We start from the raw sequence: 18420 nt of genomic DNA on the forward strand, positions 1-18420 counted from the left end.
TAGCTCCTATAATAACAACAGATATTAAACTTTACAGAAGACTTAGCTCATATAATAACATATATTAAACTATACAGAAGACTTAGCTCCTATAATAACAACAGATATTAAACTATACAGAAGACTTAGCTCATATAATAACATATATTAAACTATACAGAAGACTTAGCTCCTATAATAACAACAGATATTAAACTATACAGAAGACTTAGCTCATATAATAACATATATTAAACTATACAGAAGACTTAGCTCCTATAATAACAACAGATATTAAACTTTACAGAAGACTTAGCTCCTATAATAACAACAGATATTAAACTTTACAGAAGACTTAGCTCCTATAATAACAACTGATATTAAACCATACAGAAGACTTAGCTCCTATAATAACAACAGATATTAAACTATACAGGAGACTTAGCTCCTATAACAACAGATATTAAACTATACAGAAGACTTAGCTCCTATAATAAGAACAGATATTAAACTATACAGAAGACTTAGCTCATATAATAACATATATTAAACTATACAGAAGACTTAGCTCATATAATAACATATATTAAACTATAGGCCTGTCAAAAATAATCGTTTTGACGATGCATCGCGATGCGGCATGAAACGATTCTGCATCGATGCGCTGAGATGCGATAATCGATTAACGTTACCCACGTGACCAGCCTCCAGGACAAGTAACAGAAAGTGCGCGAAAGTGCGCGGTACATCGTTTTGACGTCACTGACGTCACGTCACCCAATAAAGCAACATGGGCGCTCCATGGGCGGTCTCTGGAAGTGCCGAAGTTACGCAGTAGGAGCAAAGCAGGAGTGTGTTGCCTGAGATTGATGATGGTGAATGTGATGACGATTCCGACTCCGAGTATACACGGCGGTATACAGCTACACGGCGGGCTCATTTTTATTTTGTGGGAGACAGAGGAGGAGACCTATGGTGAGAATTAGACTAACTAACTGTTTAGTTACCAAAACGTTGTACATTTTGCCAATGCCATGCCATAATTGCCATTGCCATGCCTGCCTATTGCCTCAACTGCCTACTACTTGCCATAGGTAAACTAATTATTAACTTACTTAAAGAGCAAATCAATAAGGGGTACACAATCACATTTATTACACAATAAGGGGTACAATTAAATACTTGCCTTATTTACTTAACGTAGTATGTACTACTAATACTGCTGAGCTGACTGAGGCTCAGGCTGCTGCATAATTAATTGCTGCATTATTGAATAATATTGCATATATAAAAAAATGTATTATAAATAAATATAGTATACTATTATTGTCTAATGTCTCTATTAGTCTAATCTGTATCTATATCTACATGTTTTTCACATGGATGGATGGCCTGGTCTGAAGTTCTAATATTTTAATAATATATTAATTCAAGAAAGTGCATGCAATTTTAAACAACTTTCCCTATTATATAATTTGCTTATCCTTTGTTGAAATGCATAGCCTCCTCCTTGTGCACAAAGTATTATATACTTAGTAAGTAATGTGTGTGCTGTGCAATGCATTGCTAATATGTCATCAACAAACGATATCTGAGAAGTATGAAGCAAATTAAATAATAGAAGTTAGTTATGATGTTTATTTAAAATTGTATTCTCTATCTGAATCATGAAAGTAAATGTTTGGGTTTCATTGCACCTTTAAGTGTGTAATATATTACAGTAACTTACAGTGTCAGTGAGTGAGTGATGTCCCCTGCAATGATCACAATGCAATTTGTTTTAAAATTTATGTTCGCAAAATGTATGGCATTGGCAAAGTAGTTGAAGTTAATACTAGTACTTGTTGATTTTACATTTGCGGCTTGACATTTTGACAACTGGAACTTAGTGTTTTTTCTTTTTTTTTAACACTGACAGAGTTTGACGTTGACAACAACATCATCCGTCACATATGTACATGTCATGCTAAAATGACAGAGGGAGACAAAAAAGATAGAGAGATAAAAAATGCACCTAGCATTTTAAAAGCAAGCATCTGGGCACATTTTGGATTTTATGAACATACTGGAAAGCACGAATTGGACAAGACACACGCGGTTTGTAAAGCCTGTCACACAAAAATTAAATACCTAGGGAATACTACTAACTTGAGAAATCACGTTAGACGTTTTCACTCTGAGATGCTAACACCTGCCGCTGCCGCCAGTGCCACTGCCAAGGAAATAACAAGACTAGCTGAAGCTCATCAGCCAAGAATTGATGCAATGCTGTCAACTTTGCCACCCAACTCTGAAAAAGGGAAGAGAATAACCAAAGCTGTGGCAACTTTCATAGCGAAGGACCTACGGCCTTACTCTGTTGTGGAAAACCTTGGGTTTCGCAACCTGTTGAAGACACTAGAGCCACGTTATAAGATCCCGTCACGCAATCACTTAACAGAAAACGTTATACCTGCACTCTACCAAGAAACAAAAGCTCAGGTAATTGCATCAATGAGCCAAGCCAGTCGAGTCGCACTAACGTGTGATTCATGGACTTCAGTCACGACGGAGTCTTATGTAACAGTAACTGCACATTACATTAGCAAGGACTGGAAGATCTTGTCGCATGTGCTGCAAACGAGAGCAGTTTATGAGTCTCACACGGGTTCTCATCTGGCGGAGCTACTGTCTCGTGTCGTGGAAGAATGGCAGCTGTCCGATAAATCTGTAGTGCTTGTGACCGACAATGCTTCGAACATGATTGTTGCTGCTCAAGTTGGAAAATTCCCTCATGTAAAATGCTTCGCCCATACACTGAATCTCGCATCCCAGCGGGCGCTGAAAGTGGCCACGCTCTCCAGGCTTTTAGGCAGAGTGCGACGAATATCAACATTTTTTCACCGCAGCACTACAGCAAACCACTGTCTGAAAGAAAAACAGAAATGTCTTGGCCTGAAGAATCATAAGCTGATAACTGATGTGACAACAAGGTGGAACAGCTCATATGACATGGTCGAGAGGTTCCTAGAACAGCAACCTGCAATCTGTGCCACATTGTTGTCTCCAGAAGTCAGAAAAAGTGAGTCAGATCTCTGCACTCTCAACGAAACAGATGTGTCAAATGCAGAGGATGCTGTGAGTGCATTAAAGCCAATGAAAGATGCAACCACACTGATGTCAGAAGAGCGCAATCCAACTGTTTCTCTCATTGCCCCTCTAAATGCACAACTGCTCCAGAACATGACAGACACCATGGGAGACACACCCATGATCCATGAGATCAAGAATGCCATCAAAACAGATCTCCTGAAGAGGTACAGCAGTGAGGCAGAGAAGAAGATACTTTATACAGCCTCTGCCCTGGATCCTCGTTTTAAGGGACTGCCTTTTATTCTCACAGAGGAGGAGAGATTGGAGATATACAGAGGAGTGACTGAGGAGGCTGCATCCTTGGAGGTAATTTTAATTGCATCATGTTTCTTGAAAAATGTATAAATTGAAAACAAACATAAAACATACCATCCATAACAAAATAGGCTTAGCTATCACTGCAGTATCTTGATTAGTAGCTAGTTTAATGAGTACAAGGTTTATTATATAAGTCAGTTTGAAAACGCCACAGTCAGTCAACTTTCCTCCTCCTCCGTCCACTCCCGAGTCCTTCCTAATAGATGTGAGCTGTTGCATGCATTTATTTATGCATTACTGTCTCTCTGAGCACACACATAGCATTAGCTGGCTGGCTGCTCGAGGTAATAATGAATGCTATTTTTTCTATTCTTTTGTTCAAACACAGATTGAGTGTACTAGTACAGTTACATCTAGGAGGACAAACGTGGATGAAGTGCCACTGCCTGAGGGAAAAGAAACTCTGGAAGAAGAATCACCCATCGAGGAGGATAACCCTTCTCCTCCCAAAAGAAAGTCCACATCGCTTCTCATGACTTTGCTGGGACAGTCTTTCACTGACACTGAAGGTACAATAGAACCCAAGACCCCCTATGCCAAGGCTGAAGAGGAAATAGAGAAATATTGTAAAGCCCCATCTCTGCCTCTCACTGAAGACCCTTTGAAATGGTGGCATGTAAATGAGGTCATATTTCCCCTCCTCTCTCATTTGTCAAAGCGATACTTGTGTATCCCAGGTACAAGCGTGTCTGCAGAGCGGGTTTTCTCCACTGCAGGAGATGTGGTAACGGCAAAAAGAAGCACCCTCAAACCAGAGCATGTGGATCAACTAGTGTTCTTACAGAAAAACCTACATATTCCATAATTCTTCAGGTTTATATTAATATTTAATGTTTTTTGGCACATCCAGAAGAAAGTGCTGTGTGCCCCACTGCCCAGTGCAGACTACTGTTAAGTTATTTTATATTTGTTACTGTTATATAGCTTATAGCTTTTTGAAAAATGAAGCTTAAAACCTTGAGTAAATCTTTGTTGGATCACAAAATATACTAGTACACTACACGACACGACCGACCACGTCACTCTGTCACAGTCACACACACACACACACAATACAAAAGAAACAACACACAACTGCACACACCTCATGTGTGCGTGTCAGTCAGTGTCACCCTTCACCATGATTCACTCTTTTTATGATGTGTGGTTTTTTTGGTATTGTTTGACTGTGTGTGACTGTGACTGTGTGTGTGTTGTGTAACAATATATTTGTGATCCCATAAAGATAATCAAAGTTAGTAAATCTAGTAGTTCAATGCTACTTGTTGTATAATGTCTATTACTACTTCTAGTGTTACTGTGATGTTTGCCAATCAGGAAGTGCTCTGTTTTGTAGATGTTGTGCTATTGTTTACAGCACACCCCTGTATTGTTTGCAATGCAGTGAGTGCATAGTGCACACTGCATAAGGGATTATTAATATTATTCATTCACACTAAAAATTGTCTATTTTAAATAGACCCTTTAAGAAAGATATCATATGTTTTTGTTTATGATCCCAATCCCAAATGCCATCCCACCCACTCCCAGGCAGATCTGTAGGGGTTAACCGAATATAACCAACCAGTTAACAATATCAATGTGTGTACTGCAGTGTCTAACTGTCTCTTTATGAGTGTGTGAGTGTGTCTGTGAGTGAGTGAGTGCCAGTTTGAAAAGTTTGTATGTATCTCATTCTCTATGAGTGTGTGTGAGATGAGTGTATTAACTGCCTTTGAATGTTTTTGTTTGTATGTGATTGTGTGTCTGTCCCAGTGTCTAAGTGTCTATGAGTGTGAGTGTGACTGTGGCTGACTGGCTGTGGTGCCTTTGAATGTTTTTGTTTGTGTGTGTGTCCCACTGTGTCTCTAGTGTCTGAGTGTCTAGTGAGTGTGACTGTCTAACTGTCTATGAGTGCACTATGCAGAGAGTGAGACTGAAGCCAAACCACTATAGGGGAAGGAAAAGCCTTGAGTAAACCTTGAGTAAATCTTTATTGGATCACAAATATACTGTACACTACAGACAGTACAGCACACACAGCACACAGTGCCAGTGCCACACACAACAGCACAATACAAAAATAAAGCACACACACACACCTCAGGTGAGTGGCGTGCCACCCTTTCTTCACCATGATTTACTCCTTGATGTCTGTGTCCTTTTTTATGTATTGTTTGTTTGTGTGTGACTGCTGTGTACTGTTCAGTGACAGACTCAGTCACTGTGTTCAGTTGTGTGTAGTACTGCTTTAACAGTAACTAATAACTAACTAATTATATTTGTGATCCCATAAAGATAATATAATCATCAAGAAGAAACTGTAGTTATAGTAGTTCAGTTGAATGCTACTTGTTTTAAATGTCTCTCTCTCTAGTACTATTGTAAGTCTGTAACTGTGTAAACTAATTGTATATGTCACAATCACATGTGTGTTGTGTGCACACTCTGTGCTGTGTGTTGTGTTCCAGATTTTTCACGTGATGTTTGTTTGCCACAAATTGACAGTCATGAAGGCACAGTGGACTGCACCTGTAATTTTGTACCTATAAGGGATTTATGTTTTGTTTTCTGAGGACAATTTTCACACAAATAAGGTATTATGGTGGTAACTTAAGCTTAACCTATCTATTTTGGTTTTAATTTAATGTCTATTATTATATTATTATTACTAAGTAAGTAAAGAAATTAAATTAAAACCAACATAGATAGGTTAGACATTTATTTGTTGTTCATGTTTGTTTACAAGTGTATAGTGTACTACTTACTATATATAATATATACATTTAAATATTTTCTTTTACTGAAGAAGTACACTGTGAGCACTGCACTTTTTACACTACGTACTCTGTAACTACAGTTTGATGCCATAATATTGTTTCCAAACCAATACAACAATTGCCATTTAGTATTTACTGTTCTATAAACTGTTGTTGTCTGCTGTGTTCAGACTTTGCCACAGGAAGAGTGTCCTTTTTTGAGCTAATAAAATAAAAAAAGAGTTTATTTCAATACTTTGACTTCTTGAATTTTTTTTTCTGAAAAATTTAAAAATTGGGCAGAAATAGTGCAGTAATCGTGATGCATCGCGATGCATCGTAGAATCGAATCGTATCGAATCGTTACGATGATAATCGTAATCGAATCGAATCGTGAGACAGGTGAAGATGCGCAGCTCTATTAAACTATACAGAAGACTTAGCTCATATAATAACATATATTAAACTATACAGAAGACATAGCTCCTATAATAACAACAGATATTAAACTATACAGAAGACTTAGCTCATATAATAACATATATTAAATTATACAGAAGACTTAGCTCATATAATAACAACAGATATTAAACTATACAGAAGATTAGCTCATATAATAACATATATTAAACTATACAGAAGACTTAGCTCATATAATAACAACAGATATTTAACTATACAGAAGACTTAGCTCCTATAATAACACTAGATATTAAACTATATAGAAGACTTAGCTCCCTATAATAACAACAGATATTAAACTATATAGAAGACTTAGCTCCCTATAATAACAACAGATATTAAACTATACAGAAGAATTAGCTCCTATAATAACAACAGATATTAAACTATACAGAAGACTTAGCGCCTATAATAACAACAGATATTAAACTATACAAAAGACTTAGCTCATATAATAACAACAGATATTAAACTATACAGAAGACTTAGCTCCTATAATAACAACAGACATTAAACTATACAGAAGACTTAGCTCCTATAATAACAACAGATATTAAACTATACAGAAGACTTAGCTCCTATAATAGCAACAGATATTAAACTATACAGAAGACTTAGCTCCTATATTAGTAACATATATTAAACTATACAGAAGACTTAGCTCCTATATTAGTAACAGATATTAAACTATACAGAAGACGTAGCTCCTATAATAACAACAGATATTAAACTATACAGAAGACTTAGCTCCTATAATAACAACAGATATTAAACTATATAGAAGACTTAGCACCCTATAATAACAACAGATATTAAACTATACAGAAGACATAGCTCCTATAATAACAACAGATATTAAACTATACAGAAGACTTAGCCCCTATAATAACAACAGATATTAAACTATACAGAAGACTTAGCACCCTATAATAACAACAGATATTAAACTATACAGAAGACTTAGCCCCTATAATAACAACAGATATTAAACTATACAGAAGACTTAGCTCCCTATAATAACAACATATATTAAACTATACAGAAGAATTAGCTCCTATAATAACAACTGATATTAAACCATACAGAAGACTTAGCTCCTATAATAACAACAGATATTAAACTATACAGAAGACTTAGCCCCTATAATAACAACAGATATTAAACTATACAGAAGACTTAGCTCCCTATAATAACAACATATATTAAACTATACAGAAGAATTAGCTCCTATAATAACAACAGATATTAAACTATACAGAAGACTTAGCTCCCTATAATAACAACATATATTAAACTATACAGAAGAATTAGCTCCTATAATAACAACAGATATTAAACTATACAGAAGACTTAGCTCCCTATAATAACAACAGATATTAAACTATACAGAAGACTTAGCTCCCTATAATAACAACAGATATGAAACTATACAGAAGACATAGCTCCTATAATAACAACAGATATTAAACTATACAGAAGACTTAGCTCCTATAATAACAACAGATATGAAACTATACAGAAGACTTAGCTCCCTATAATAACAACTGATATTAAACTATACAGAAGACTTAGCGCCTATAATAACAACAGATATTAAACTATACAGAAGAATTAGCTCCCTATAATAACAACAGATATTAAACTATACAGAAGACTTAGCTCCTATAATAACAACAGATATTAAACTATACATAATGCTTAGCTCCCTATAATAACAACAGATATTAAACTATACAGAAGACTTTACTCCTATAATAACAACAGATATTAAACTATACAGAAGACTTAGCTCCCTATAATAACAACAGATATTAAACTATACAGGAGACTTAGCTCCCTATAATAACAACAGATATTAAACTATACAGAAGACTTAGCTCCCTATAATAACAACAGATATTAAACTATACAGGAGACTTAGCTCCCTATAATAACAACAGATATTAAACTATACAGAAGACTTAGCTCCTTTTATAGCAACAGATATTAAACTATACAGTTTCTGTGCACGGTAAGTGGTATATTTTAGAAGGAGAAATGTACTTACCCTTTGACCTTTCACACCCTGTACACCTGGAGGTCCTCTTGGTCCAGCAGGACCCTGTAACATTAAATTCAGTAGGTTGATATTAAATATGGATATTTGTGATAAAATTACATGAATACAATTGGAGCTTTCTGTGTGCGTCAGTGTGAGCATATATATTTGTACTGGGGCTCACACCCAATTCACTATATATCCCTGATCTGGGGCTTATTGACTTTTTGTGTTATAAGAGATCCCTCTCCCTCTAAGAATGTCACTATAACAGCCTATGGCTAGATTACAAGTGGAGCGGTAGTTTATGCTCGCGTTCAAGTATTAAAACCACTAGAATTATTTTATTTGCTCGTTGATTTGCGCTCGTATTATGAGTTGAAAGTAAAAAGTTTGTGCTCTTGCATTGGCAAAGTCCTGGTAACAAATAGACTTTAAGAAGTTGTGAACTTAAAATCGCATTTGACCTGAGACCTCATATCTTTGAGCCCTTATTTGATTGCAATTTAATGTTATTTTTTTTATTAGACGGTGTTTTTATGAGTGTACCTGCACTTTTACATTGCATTTTTTATTTGTTTTGTGACACTTCTCTTATCAAATTTACTTAGTTCTCAAGTCTAAAAAAAATTATATTTCAGATAGAGAATACAATTTTATACAATTTTCCCTTGGGTTGCTAGAGAGCTCGGCCACAGTGCATTAGCATTCTGAACTATCTGTCAGGATGCTGAGCTCTTTGTCGGGATGCTGAGCTCTCTGTCCAGATGCTGAGCTATCTGTCGGGATGCTGAGCTCTCTGTCCAGATGCTGAGCTATCTGTCTGGATGCTGAGCTATCTGTCCGGATGCCGAGCTATCTGTCCGGATGCTGAGCTCTCTGTCCGGATGCTGAGCTCTCTGTCTGGATGCTGAGCTCTCTGTCCGGATGCTGAGCTCTCTGTCCGGATGCTGAGCTATCTGTCCGGATGCCGAGCTATCTGTCCGGATGCTGAGCTCTCTGTCCAGATGCTGAGCTCTCTGTCCAGATGCTGAGCTCTCTGTCCGGATGCTGAGCTATCTGTCCGGATGCCGGGCTATCTGTCCGGATGCTGAGCTCTCTGTCCGGATGCTGAGCTCTCTGTCTGGATGCTGAGCTCTCTGTCTGGATGCCGAGCTATCTGTCCGGATGCTGAGCTCTCTGTCCAGATGCTGAGCTCTCTGTCCGGATGCTGAGCTCTCTGTCCGGATGCTGAGCTATCTGTCCGGATGCTGAGCTCTCTGTCCGGATGCTGAGCTATCTGTCCGGATGCTCAGCTCTCTGTCCGGATGTTGAGCTATCTGTCCGGATGTTGAGCTATCTGTCTGGATGCTGAGCTCTCTGTCCGGATGCTGAGCTCTCTGTCCGGATGCTGAGCTCTCTGTCCGGATGTTGAGCTATCTGTCCGGATGCTGAGCTATCTGTCCGGATGCTGAGCTATCTGTCTGGATGTTGAGCTATCTGTCCGGATGCTAAGCTTTCTGTCTGGATGCTGAGCTCTCTGTCCGGATGCTGAGCTCTCTGTCCGGATGCTGAGCTATCTGTCCGGATGCTGAGCTATCTGTCCGGATGCTGAGCTATCTGTCCGGATGCTGAGCTATCTGTCTGGATGTTGAGCTATCTGTCCGGATGCTAAGCTTTCTGTCTGGATGCTGAGCTCTCTGTCCGGATGCTGAACTCTCTGTCCGGATGCTGAGCTATCTGTCCGGATGCTGAGCTATCTGTCCGGATGCTGAGCTATCTGTCTGGATGCTGAGCTCTCTGTCCGGATGCTGAGCTATCTGTCCGGATGCTGAGCTATCTGTCCGGATGCTGAGCTATCTGTCTGGATGTTGAGCTATCTGTCCGGATGCTAAGCTTTCTGTCTGGATGCTGAGCTCTCTGTCCGGATGCTGAGCTCTCTGTCCGGATGCTGAGCTATCTGTCCGGATGCTGAGCTATCTGTCCGGATGCTGAGCTATCTGTCTGGATGCTGAGCTCTCTGTCCGGATGCTGAGCTATCTGTCCGGATGCTGAGCTATCTGTCTGGATGCTGAGCTCTCTGTCCGGATGCTGAGCTCTCTGTCCGGATGCTGAGCTATCTGTCCGGATGTTGAGCTATCTGTCCGGATGCTGAGCTATCTGTCCGGATGCTGAGCTATCTGTCCGGATGTTGAGCTATCTGTCTGGATGCTGAGCTCTCTGTCCGGATGCTGAGCTATCTGTCCGGATGCTGAGCTATCTGTCCGGATGCTGAGCTATCTGTCTGGATGCTGAGCTCTCTGTCCGGATGCTGAGCTATCTGTCCATGTCTTTTTTAACTTATATATATTCTTCCCTTCAAAATGATGTCAACTTAAAATAACTAAAAAAAATCCAATATTGCAACAGTATTTAGCATACAGTATATGACGTATTGTTTGTTACTCACGGGTAATCCTGACGGACCCAGAGGTCCAGGCTCGCCTGGAGGTCCTGGGTAGCCCTGGAAATAAAGTTATGAATTAAACAGAGAAATTTTATAATTTAGATCTCACACAATTAACAGAAATTGGGAACATGTTTTGAAAAGTAATTATTTGGCAAAGACAGATGTGATCATTTAAAACAGCAAGAATTAAAAATCCCTGTTTACACAGAAACGATTAACAAAATGTGTTTTACATAGATGAGAAATTTTTGTAAGATTTTTCCAACTACAGTGTCACAATTTCACAATTTATGTCAATGAACCATTTTTTCTCTGATCCCAATTTAAAGTGACATTAAGGGGCATATTTATTAAGCTCCGTTGGCTCGCCAGAAACACAAGTTATGAAGTAGCAGTCTAAAGACCGCTGCTCCATAACCTGTCCGTCTGCGGCGGACAGACATCTCTGAAAGTTAACCCGATCCAATACGATCGGGGTGATTGACACCCCCTGCTGGAGGCCAATTGGCCGCGAATCTGCAGGGGGCGGGATTGCACCAGCAGTTCAGGAGAACTGCTGGTGCAATGATAAATGCCGACAGCATATTCTGTCGGCATTTATCGATGTGCAGCGGACATAATCCGCAATATCGGATCATGTCTGCTCGCACAATGTTAAGCATCTCTTGATTTTGTGCAGAATTGCGATTTTCTCACTATTCCTACAAAGACCAAAAAGCTAAGTCTGGAGCCTTCACATCAAATCGCTGGTTTGTTCTAACTATGGAGCGTTGAACAAAGCACAATTTTTATGCAAAAGAGGCTTTAAACGTCCCTTTAAATATGGATGTACAGGTGTATTTTTTTAACACTTTACACATAGTACAAAGGATGCTGTTTATGCTTAGATATTAGTCATTTTTATATCAGCATATTATATATATTCAGCAGTTAAAGGGACATTAAACACAAATTGTAAGCTGCATAATAATGTACCTTCTGATCTGAAAATAATTTTTCAATAAATAATCCAGCTTTATTTTGTCAAATGAGTATATTGTTTTATGTTTATTCCTTTCACTGATTTCCCTGTCCCCAGAACAAAAGAATCCTTACTAACCAATCACAAACTAATACGCAGATATAGCATGATGGCTGTTTGCACATGTGCAGTTGAGGAAAGAGACTGGGTAGCCTGCCCTCTTCTATTCCCTTAAGGTGGTTAAGCTTTGATTCAGCTTAGTTCATTAGTAAAAAAATGTATTTAACAAGTATTTATTTTAATTAATAGACATATACTCCTTTTTAATCTTTATCCAATAGCATATATATATATACTAACACCTAAACTACCTTGTATGCTCACATCTATTACAAAGAATATTTATATCAGTCTTAATTGTTGAAGAGAAACTGATAATCCACCCTAAAAATACAAATGAGTACAGAGAATGTGAGGAATTGGGGGGTAAACAAAACCTCAGAGATAAATTAGCTATAAGTATATAAGTGGAAGAAGAAACATTTTCAAATGTATTTTACAACAAAAGGAAGCAAAAAAAAATATTGATTGCAATAATGTTTCATTTTCAATATTAAAACATTTTCTGCATTGTTGAAATGCCGAGTTTAATGGTCCTTTAAGCATTGCATCGCAACATATCTGAATGCAGAATAAAGGTTTTAAAAACATTTAGCTTACCTATACTAAAAATGTCAACACTGAAGTATGTACTGGCTACAGAAAAGCTATGTAAACGAGACACATCAGAATAATTCCTTATGGAGGGTGGGAGAGAGAGACCACAATGTGTTTCTGCATGGACTTTAACTTAAATAATTCTTATCTGCTGATTGCCTGAGTACACAGTCCCTTTAAAGTTATTAAATGTTTACCTGTCTAATGAACTGTGATTCTGATCATGTTTAGAATGCTCAGTTACAGCAACACAGCTGTGATACAATCTGGGAGTACAGAAGAAATACCCAGAGCTGACTCTAGAACTAGCAATGCTGCAGGTAATAATCACATATGACAGCCCTACGCCAGTCTGCACTCTGTGCATGAACAAGACTGCAGCCAATAGGGTGATTAGCAGCCCCTGCTCAAGTGCGATTGGCCATGCGCGAGCTGGGGACGGCGTTGCACAAGCAGCTATAAAGTATGACAGCAGCACATAATATCACAGTTCTATACATAAACATTAGGACAAGCGTAACTGAAAACGACAGACCTCTCAGTTAATTAATCAACCCTCAATCATTATTGCTAATGCTGTCCCAAGACAGAATATGACGAGACTAGTGAATACGTTTTGCCATATGCTCTGCACACAGCTGGAGATGATTTATGTTATGTACTTATGAGGTTGAAGCAGAAATGTATCATTTTACTTTTTTTATAATGTTTATAGCACATCAAATGTAAAAAAAACATATTTCATCACTTTATATAAAGGGTAATACCTGATTTCTGGGGATTTCAAAGTATTTTGGAAGTAGGATATAATGACAACTGGTGTATTTATATACATATATGCAAAACAAAATTACATTAATCATCTTTGGAGACATTTGTTGTTTTAAAAGCTGCAACTCAGCATAAACTGCAGCAGCTACAATTACAAATTATGTGTGCATGTGTGTGTGTGGTTATGTGTGTATATACAGTATATATATATATATATATATATATATATATATATATATATATATATATATGTGTGTGTGTGTGTGTACGTGTGTATGTGCATGTTTGTGTGTGTGCGAATATATGTATGTGTGTGTGTATAAGTGCGTGTATGTATGTGTGTATTTGTCGGTGTGTGTATGTTTGTGTATGTGTATACGTGCATGTATGTATATGTGTATTTGTTTGTGTGTCTTTGTATGTGTGTGTGTATACGTGTGTGTATGTATGTGAGTATTTGTCGGTGTGTGTCTTTGTATGTGTGTGTGTATACGTACGTGTATGTATGTGTGTATTTGTCAGTGTGTCTTTGTATGTGTGTGTGTATACGTGTGTGTATGTATGTATGTGTGTATTTGTTGGTGTGTGTATGTATGTGTATGTGTATACGTGCGTGTATGTATTTGTGTATTTGTCGGTGTGTGTATGTGTATACATAAGTGTATGTATGTGTGTATTTGTCGCTGTGTGTGTGTATATGTGCGTGTATGTATGTGTGTATTTGTTGGTGTGTGTCTTTGTATCAGTGTTAATTTTGACGGCAAATTTCAATTTAGTCTTAGTTTTAGTCTTTTGACTAAAATGCCATTTTAGTTTTAGTCGTATTTTAGTCATTTGAATTGTTTTAGTTTTAGTCTAGTTTTAGTCGATTGAATCTCCACTAGATTTTAGTCGACTAAATCTCCAGTAGATTTTAGTCGACTAAAATCTAAGGGGTTTAGTTAAAGTGTAATGCATTATTTAAGCATTTCTCTATCATTTGCAAACTGATTACATACTCTAACAGGCCCATTTATCAAGCTCCGTATGGAGCTTGAAGGGCCGTGTTTCTGGCGAGTCTTCAGACTCGCCAGAAACACAAGTTATGAAGCAGCGGTCTAAAGACCGCTGCTTCATAACCCTGTCCGCCTGCTCTGAGCAGGCGGACAGGAACCGCCGGAAATCAACCCGATCGAATACGATCGGGTTGATTGACAGCTCCCTGCTGGCGGCCGATTGGCCGCGAGTCAGCAGGGGGCGGCGTTGCACCAGCAGCTCTTGTGAGCTGCTGGTGCAATGTTAAATGTGGAGAGCGTATTGCTCTCCGCATTTAGCGAGGTCTTGCGGACCTGATCCGCAGTGTCGGATCAGGTCCGCAAGCCCTTTGATAAATGGGCCCCCAGGAGTAAACATAACACTTGTTAATATTTATGGTATTAAGGTTTAAACATGCAATACAGACACAGATTTAGCCGTTGTGATATGTAACATCTTTATTAAAATTAAAATTAAATAAAACCAAGTTTCATAAACAAACAGAAGTGCAACTATAAAATATAAAAAAAACTAACTGTAAACTGTATTGGCGGTATTGAACATATTACCCAATATAAAAACTTTAACAGTTCTCTGTTAATAATTAAAACAAGTATCACGTAACTCAACACAACAAAACAATTCTACAGCTAGCACAGGCACAGCATAATTTAAACCCATACTTGTGGGTTATGCATATTTCTATAGGAAGAATCAATTGTTTGTTCACAGATTCAAAACATTTTCGGCAACGATATTAGCACTGCTCTAGAACTTCCAAACTCATTATATACTCCTGGAGTAAAGGTTTATTAACCTGTTTTTATTTATGGTATTAAGGTTTGAACATGCAATACAGATTTAACAGATTTAACTGTTGTGGTATATAACGTGTTTATTTATCTTAAAATTTAATAAAATTAAGTTTCGTAAATTTTACAAAAGAGCAGTAATTGGATATGGATTGATTAAAACACCTTGCATAAATGTTTTTTGTCAGCAAATTTTGATTTAGTTTTAGTCATAGTCTTTTGACTAAAAGGTAATTTTGATTTAGTTTTAGTCATAGTCTTTTGACTAAAATGTCATTTTAGTTTTAGTCGTATTTTAGTCATCAGAATCTCTTTAGTTTTATAGTCATTTTAGTCTAGCTTTAGTCGATGAAATTAACACTGCTTTGTATGTGTGTATGTATACGTGCGTGTATGTATGTGTGTATTTGTCAGTGTGTGTCTTTGTATGTGTGTGTGTATACGTGCGTGTATGTATGTATGTGAGTATTTGTTGTGTGTGTCTTTGTAAATGTGTGTGTATACGTTCGTGTATGTATGTGTGTATTTGTCAGTGTGTGTCTTTGTATGTGTGTGTGTGTGTATGTATTTATGTGTATCATTTTGGTTCTTGGTACTAGGTCTGTGTGACAATCAAATCTAGACAATCTAGCACAGACACAACCTATGAGACCATTAGGAGTTCTATTCAGGACCATTACAAGAGGTAAATCGTCTAACACAAGACTTTGTAGGGTCTTAAAATTTGAGACCATTCCAACCAGTCTAAAAACCATTAGAAAAACCCAGTTATTGTACAGTTTTCTAGTTTCTTCTCATCACTTCACCTAGTTAACGGTGAGAGACTTCTGTTGTGTGTTTTCACAGAAGTTTTGTGTATATCTTGTTTTATTAGCGTTGACTTCCACTTTAGCTTTTTAAAAAAAAAGCATATATTGGTTGTTTATCCGGCTTTTTTTAAATGTAAATGATTTTATACGATATGTGCTGCCTTCACATTATAATAAAGTCATTTGTACACATCGTGCCCCTGAAAAATTTACATATTTTTTGCATATATCAGAAAATTCAGAAATACGATAAATGACCTTAAGAGTTCAACAAATGAACAATATTAAAAAAGAAGAGAAAGATTTAGGAAGCAGGAATCTAAGCTAATGAACCTGTCCATTTTTGGTTCAGTACACTGGAAATTGCTTGCTGATTGGTGGCTACATTTAGCCACCAATCTGCAAGCACAACCCAGGTGCTGAACCAAAAATGAGCCAGCTCCCAAGCTTACATTCTTGCTTTTTCAAATAAAGATAGCAAGAGAACAAAGAAAAACTGATAATAGGAGTAAATTAGAAACTTGCTTGAAATTGCTGCTCTGTCTGAATCATGAAAAGAAGAAATTTGGGCTTAGTGTCCCTTTAAGGTTTTACGTTATATAAGATACAGCAATATGCTAGTTAATTGATTGTTTCCTGTGCCAACAAGCATTCACTTCTGTTAATGGCCAATATTGACTCCATTTAAGAAAAAAAATATCTATAATATATATCTAGTCTTTTACATTTTTCTGGCTGAATATTTTGTTTTTATGTTGGTGTGTCTAAATCCCTGGGAAATATCCTCAGGAAAGCCTAGGCAACATTATGTGTGTTATAGTTTTAATATATTTACCCAATCTGGGCGATAGCATTTTTTTTTCTTTTATATTAAACTCTGGCTAATTTAAATTCAAATAGATTGGATTAGCATTAAAACAATGCAAAAATCACTAAAGAATACAATTTTTTTGTACAACCATTTATTTTTTGGGATGGGGAGACGCTGTATGAAAACTGTACTAAATCAGACCAACTTACTTTCAGAAATCAATATCTATATTTCTATATTGTCTGGGGCAACCAAAGGGAACACTTAAAAACATATCCAAGAAAATTCAAGTCTTATAATGTAACTTTGGTGGTCAACTTATCTTTATTTGCTATTAATGGATAATTCTTTGAGAAAAAAAATGCTTAGTTCTGAAAAGATTTAAAGACCTCAGCAGTAACCATGGATATCATATACTAAACAGAACATTGACCAAGTTCCAATGAAACCACAAGACATGCCTTGTGTTTCTAGAGAGAAAAAAAAAATGTGGCTACACGGCTGATGCTGTCTGTAAAATGATAAAAATGTCTCCACTTTGTTAATTGGATTACCCACAATGCAATGAGCAACTGTATTCCATGTAATAATTACTAACAAGGTATAAAAACCACAATGTTACGCTTGAGGACTAATCCAATGTTTGTAAGGTAAACAGAACGCTCACATTATCTTTTTTGTATTTTAAAGAACGGTTTCAATTTGTTGTTTGGGATAGAAAACCAATCAGATGAGGTTTATACAGCAGGTTTGTCTAACGTAAGGTCTGGGGGCCTCAGTGTGGCCTCTGCCTCCCCATAACATACAACTTCTCTCAAACACTTGCTATTCGCAACACGCAAAGTTCCCCTAATCTCTGACGCTCTTTCTTTAGATCCTCTAAATTTGTTTTAACTAGACATGTGTAAAAGTTAATTTTCGTTGTTCACTTGTAATCCATTTGTAAAATGAATGGATGAATTTGAACAAATTTTGCACAAAAGTCCGTAATTAGTTCATTAAGTTTCCCTATCTACTAAATAGAGGAAATAAACAAATACATGAATTACTGCATTGTAGACAAAATTTGTTCTAATTTCTTAATTCCTTTTGCAAATGAATAAAAACCGAGCCTGCAGCCTATAGTTAAGAAGCAGTGGTCCTAGGAGCCAGATTGATCCTATTGGCATTGCATTAGTATTTTCTCACGCAATGGTAAATTTGGGACAGTCAATGCTGTCCACTCAACATGATCCCAGCTGGCTGTGAACCTTGTCTGTCAGGACAATGATAAGTACAACACAACAACAAATACTAGAAAAATGTGTTAACCACATAACAGTAGTCAATCTTAACAGGCTGACTTTTTCAAAATAGGCACTTTCTGATAGGGCTTATTGGCTGATAGGCACTTCCTGCAAAGGCTTATTGAGTGATAGACAATTCCTGCT

The 18420-nt window shown here is 37.2% G+C and overlaps 1 protein-coding gene across 2 annotated transcripts in view; it reads right to left on the reverse strand.

Moving 5' to 3' along the window:
* The window catches only part of COL24A1 (collagen type XXIV alpha 1 chain), a 416052-nt gene that overhangs the window by 138039 nt on the left and 259593 nt on the right, over positions 1–18420 (reverse strand). For both annotated transcript variants that reach the window (XM_053693893.1, XM_053693894.1), the window contains exons 27-28: positions 11096–11149; positions 8677–8730 (exon numbers count right to left, since the gene is read on the reverse strand). In XM_053693893.1, coding sequence (XP_053549868.1) covers positions 8677–8730; positions 11096–11149 — 108 coding nt within the window. The remainder of the gene's footprint in view (positions 1–8676; positions 8731–11095; positions 11150–18420) is intronic.

This window comes from Bombina bombina, chromosome 10 (genome assembly GCF_027579735.1).
Source record: "Bombina bombina isolate aBomBom1 chromosome 10, aBomBom1.pri, whole genome shotgun sequence".
NCBI classification, from domain to species: Eukaryota; Metazoa; Chordata; class Amphibia; order Anura; family Bombinatoridae; genus Bombina; species Bombina bombina.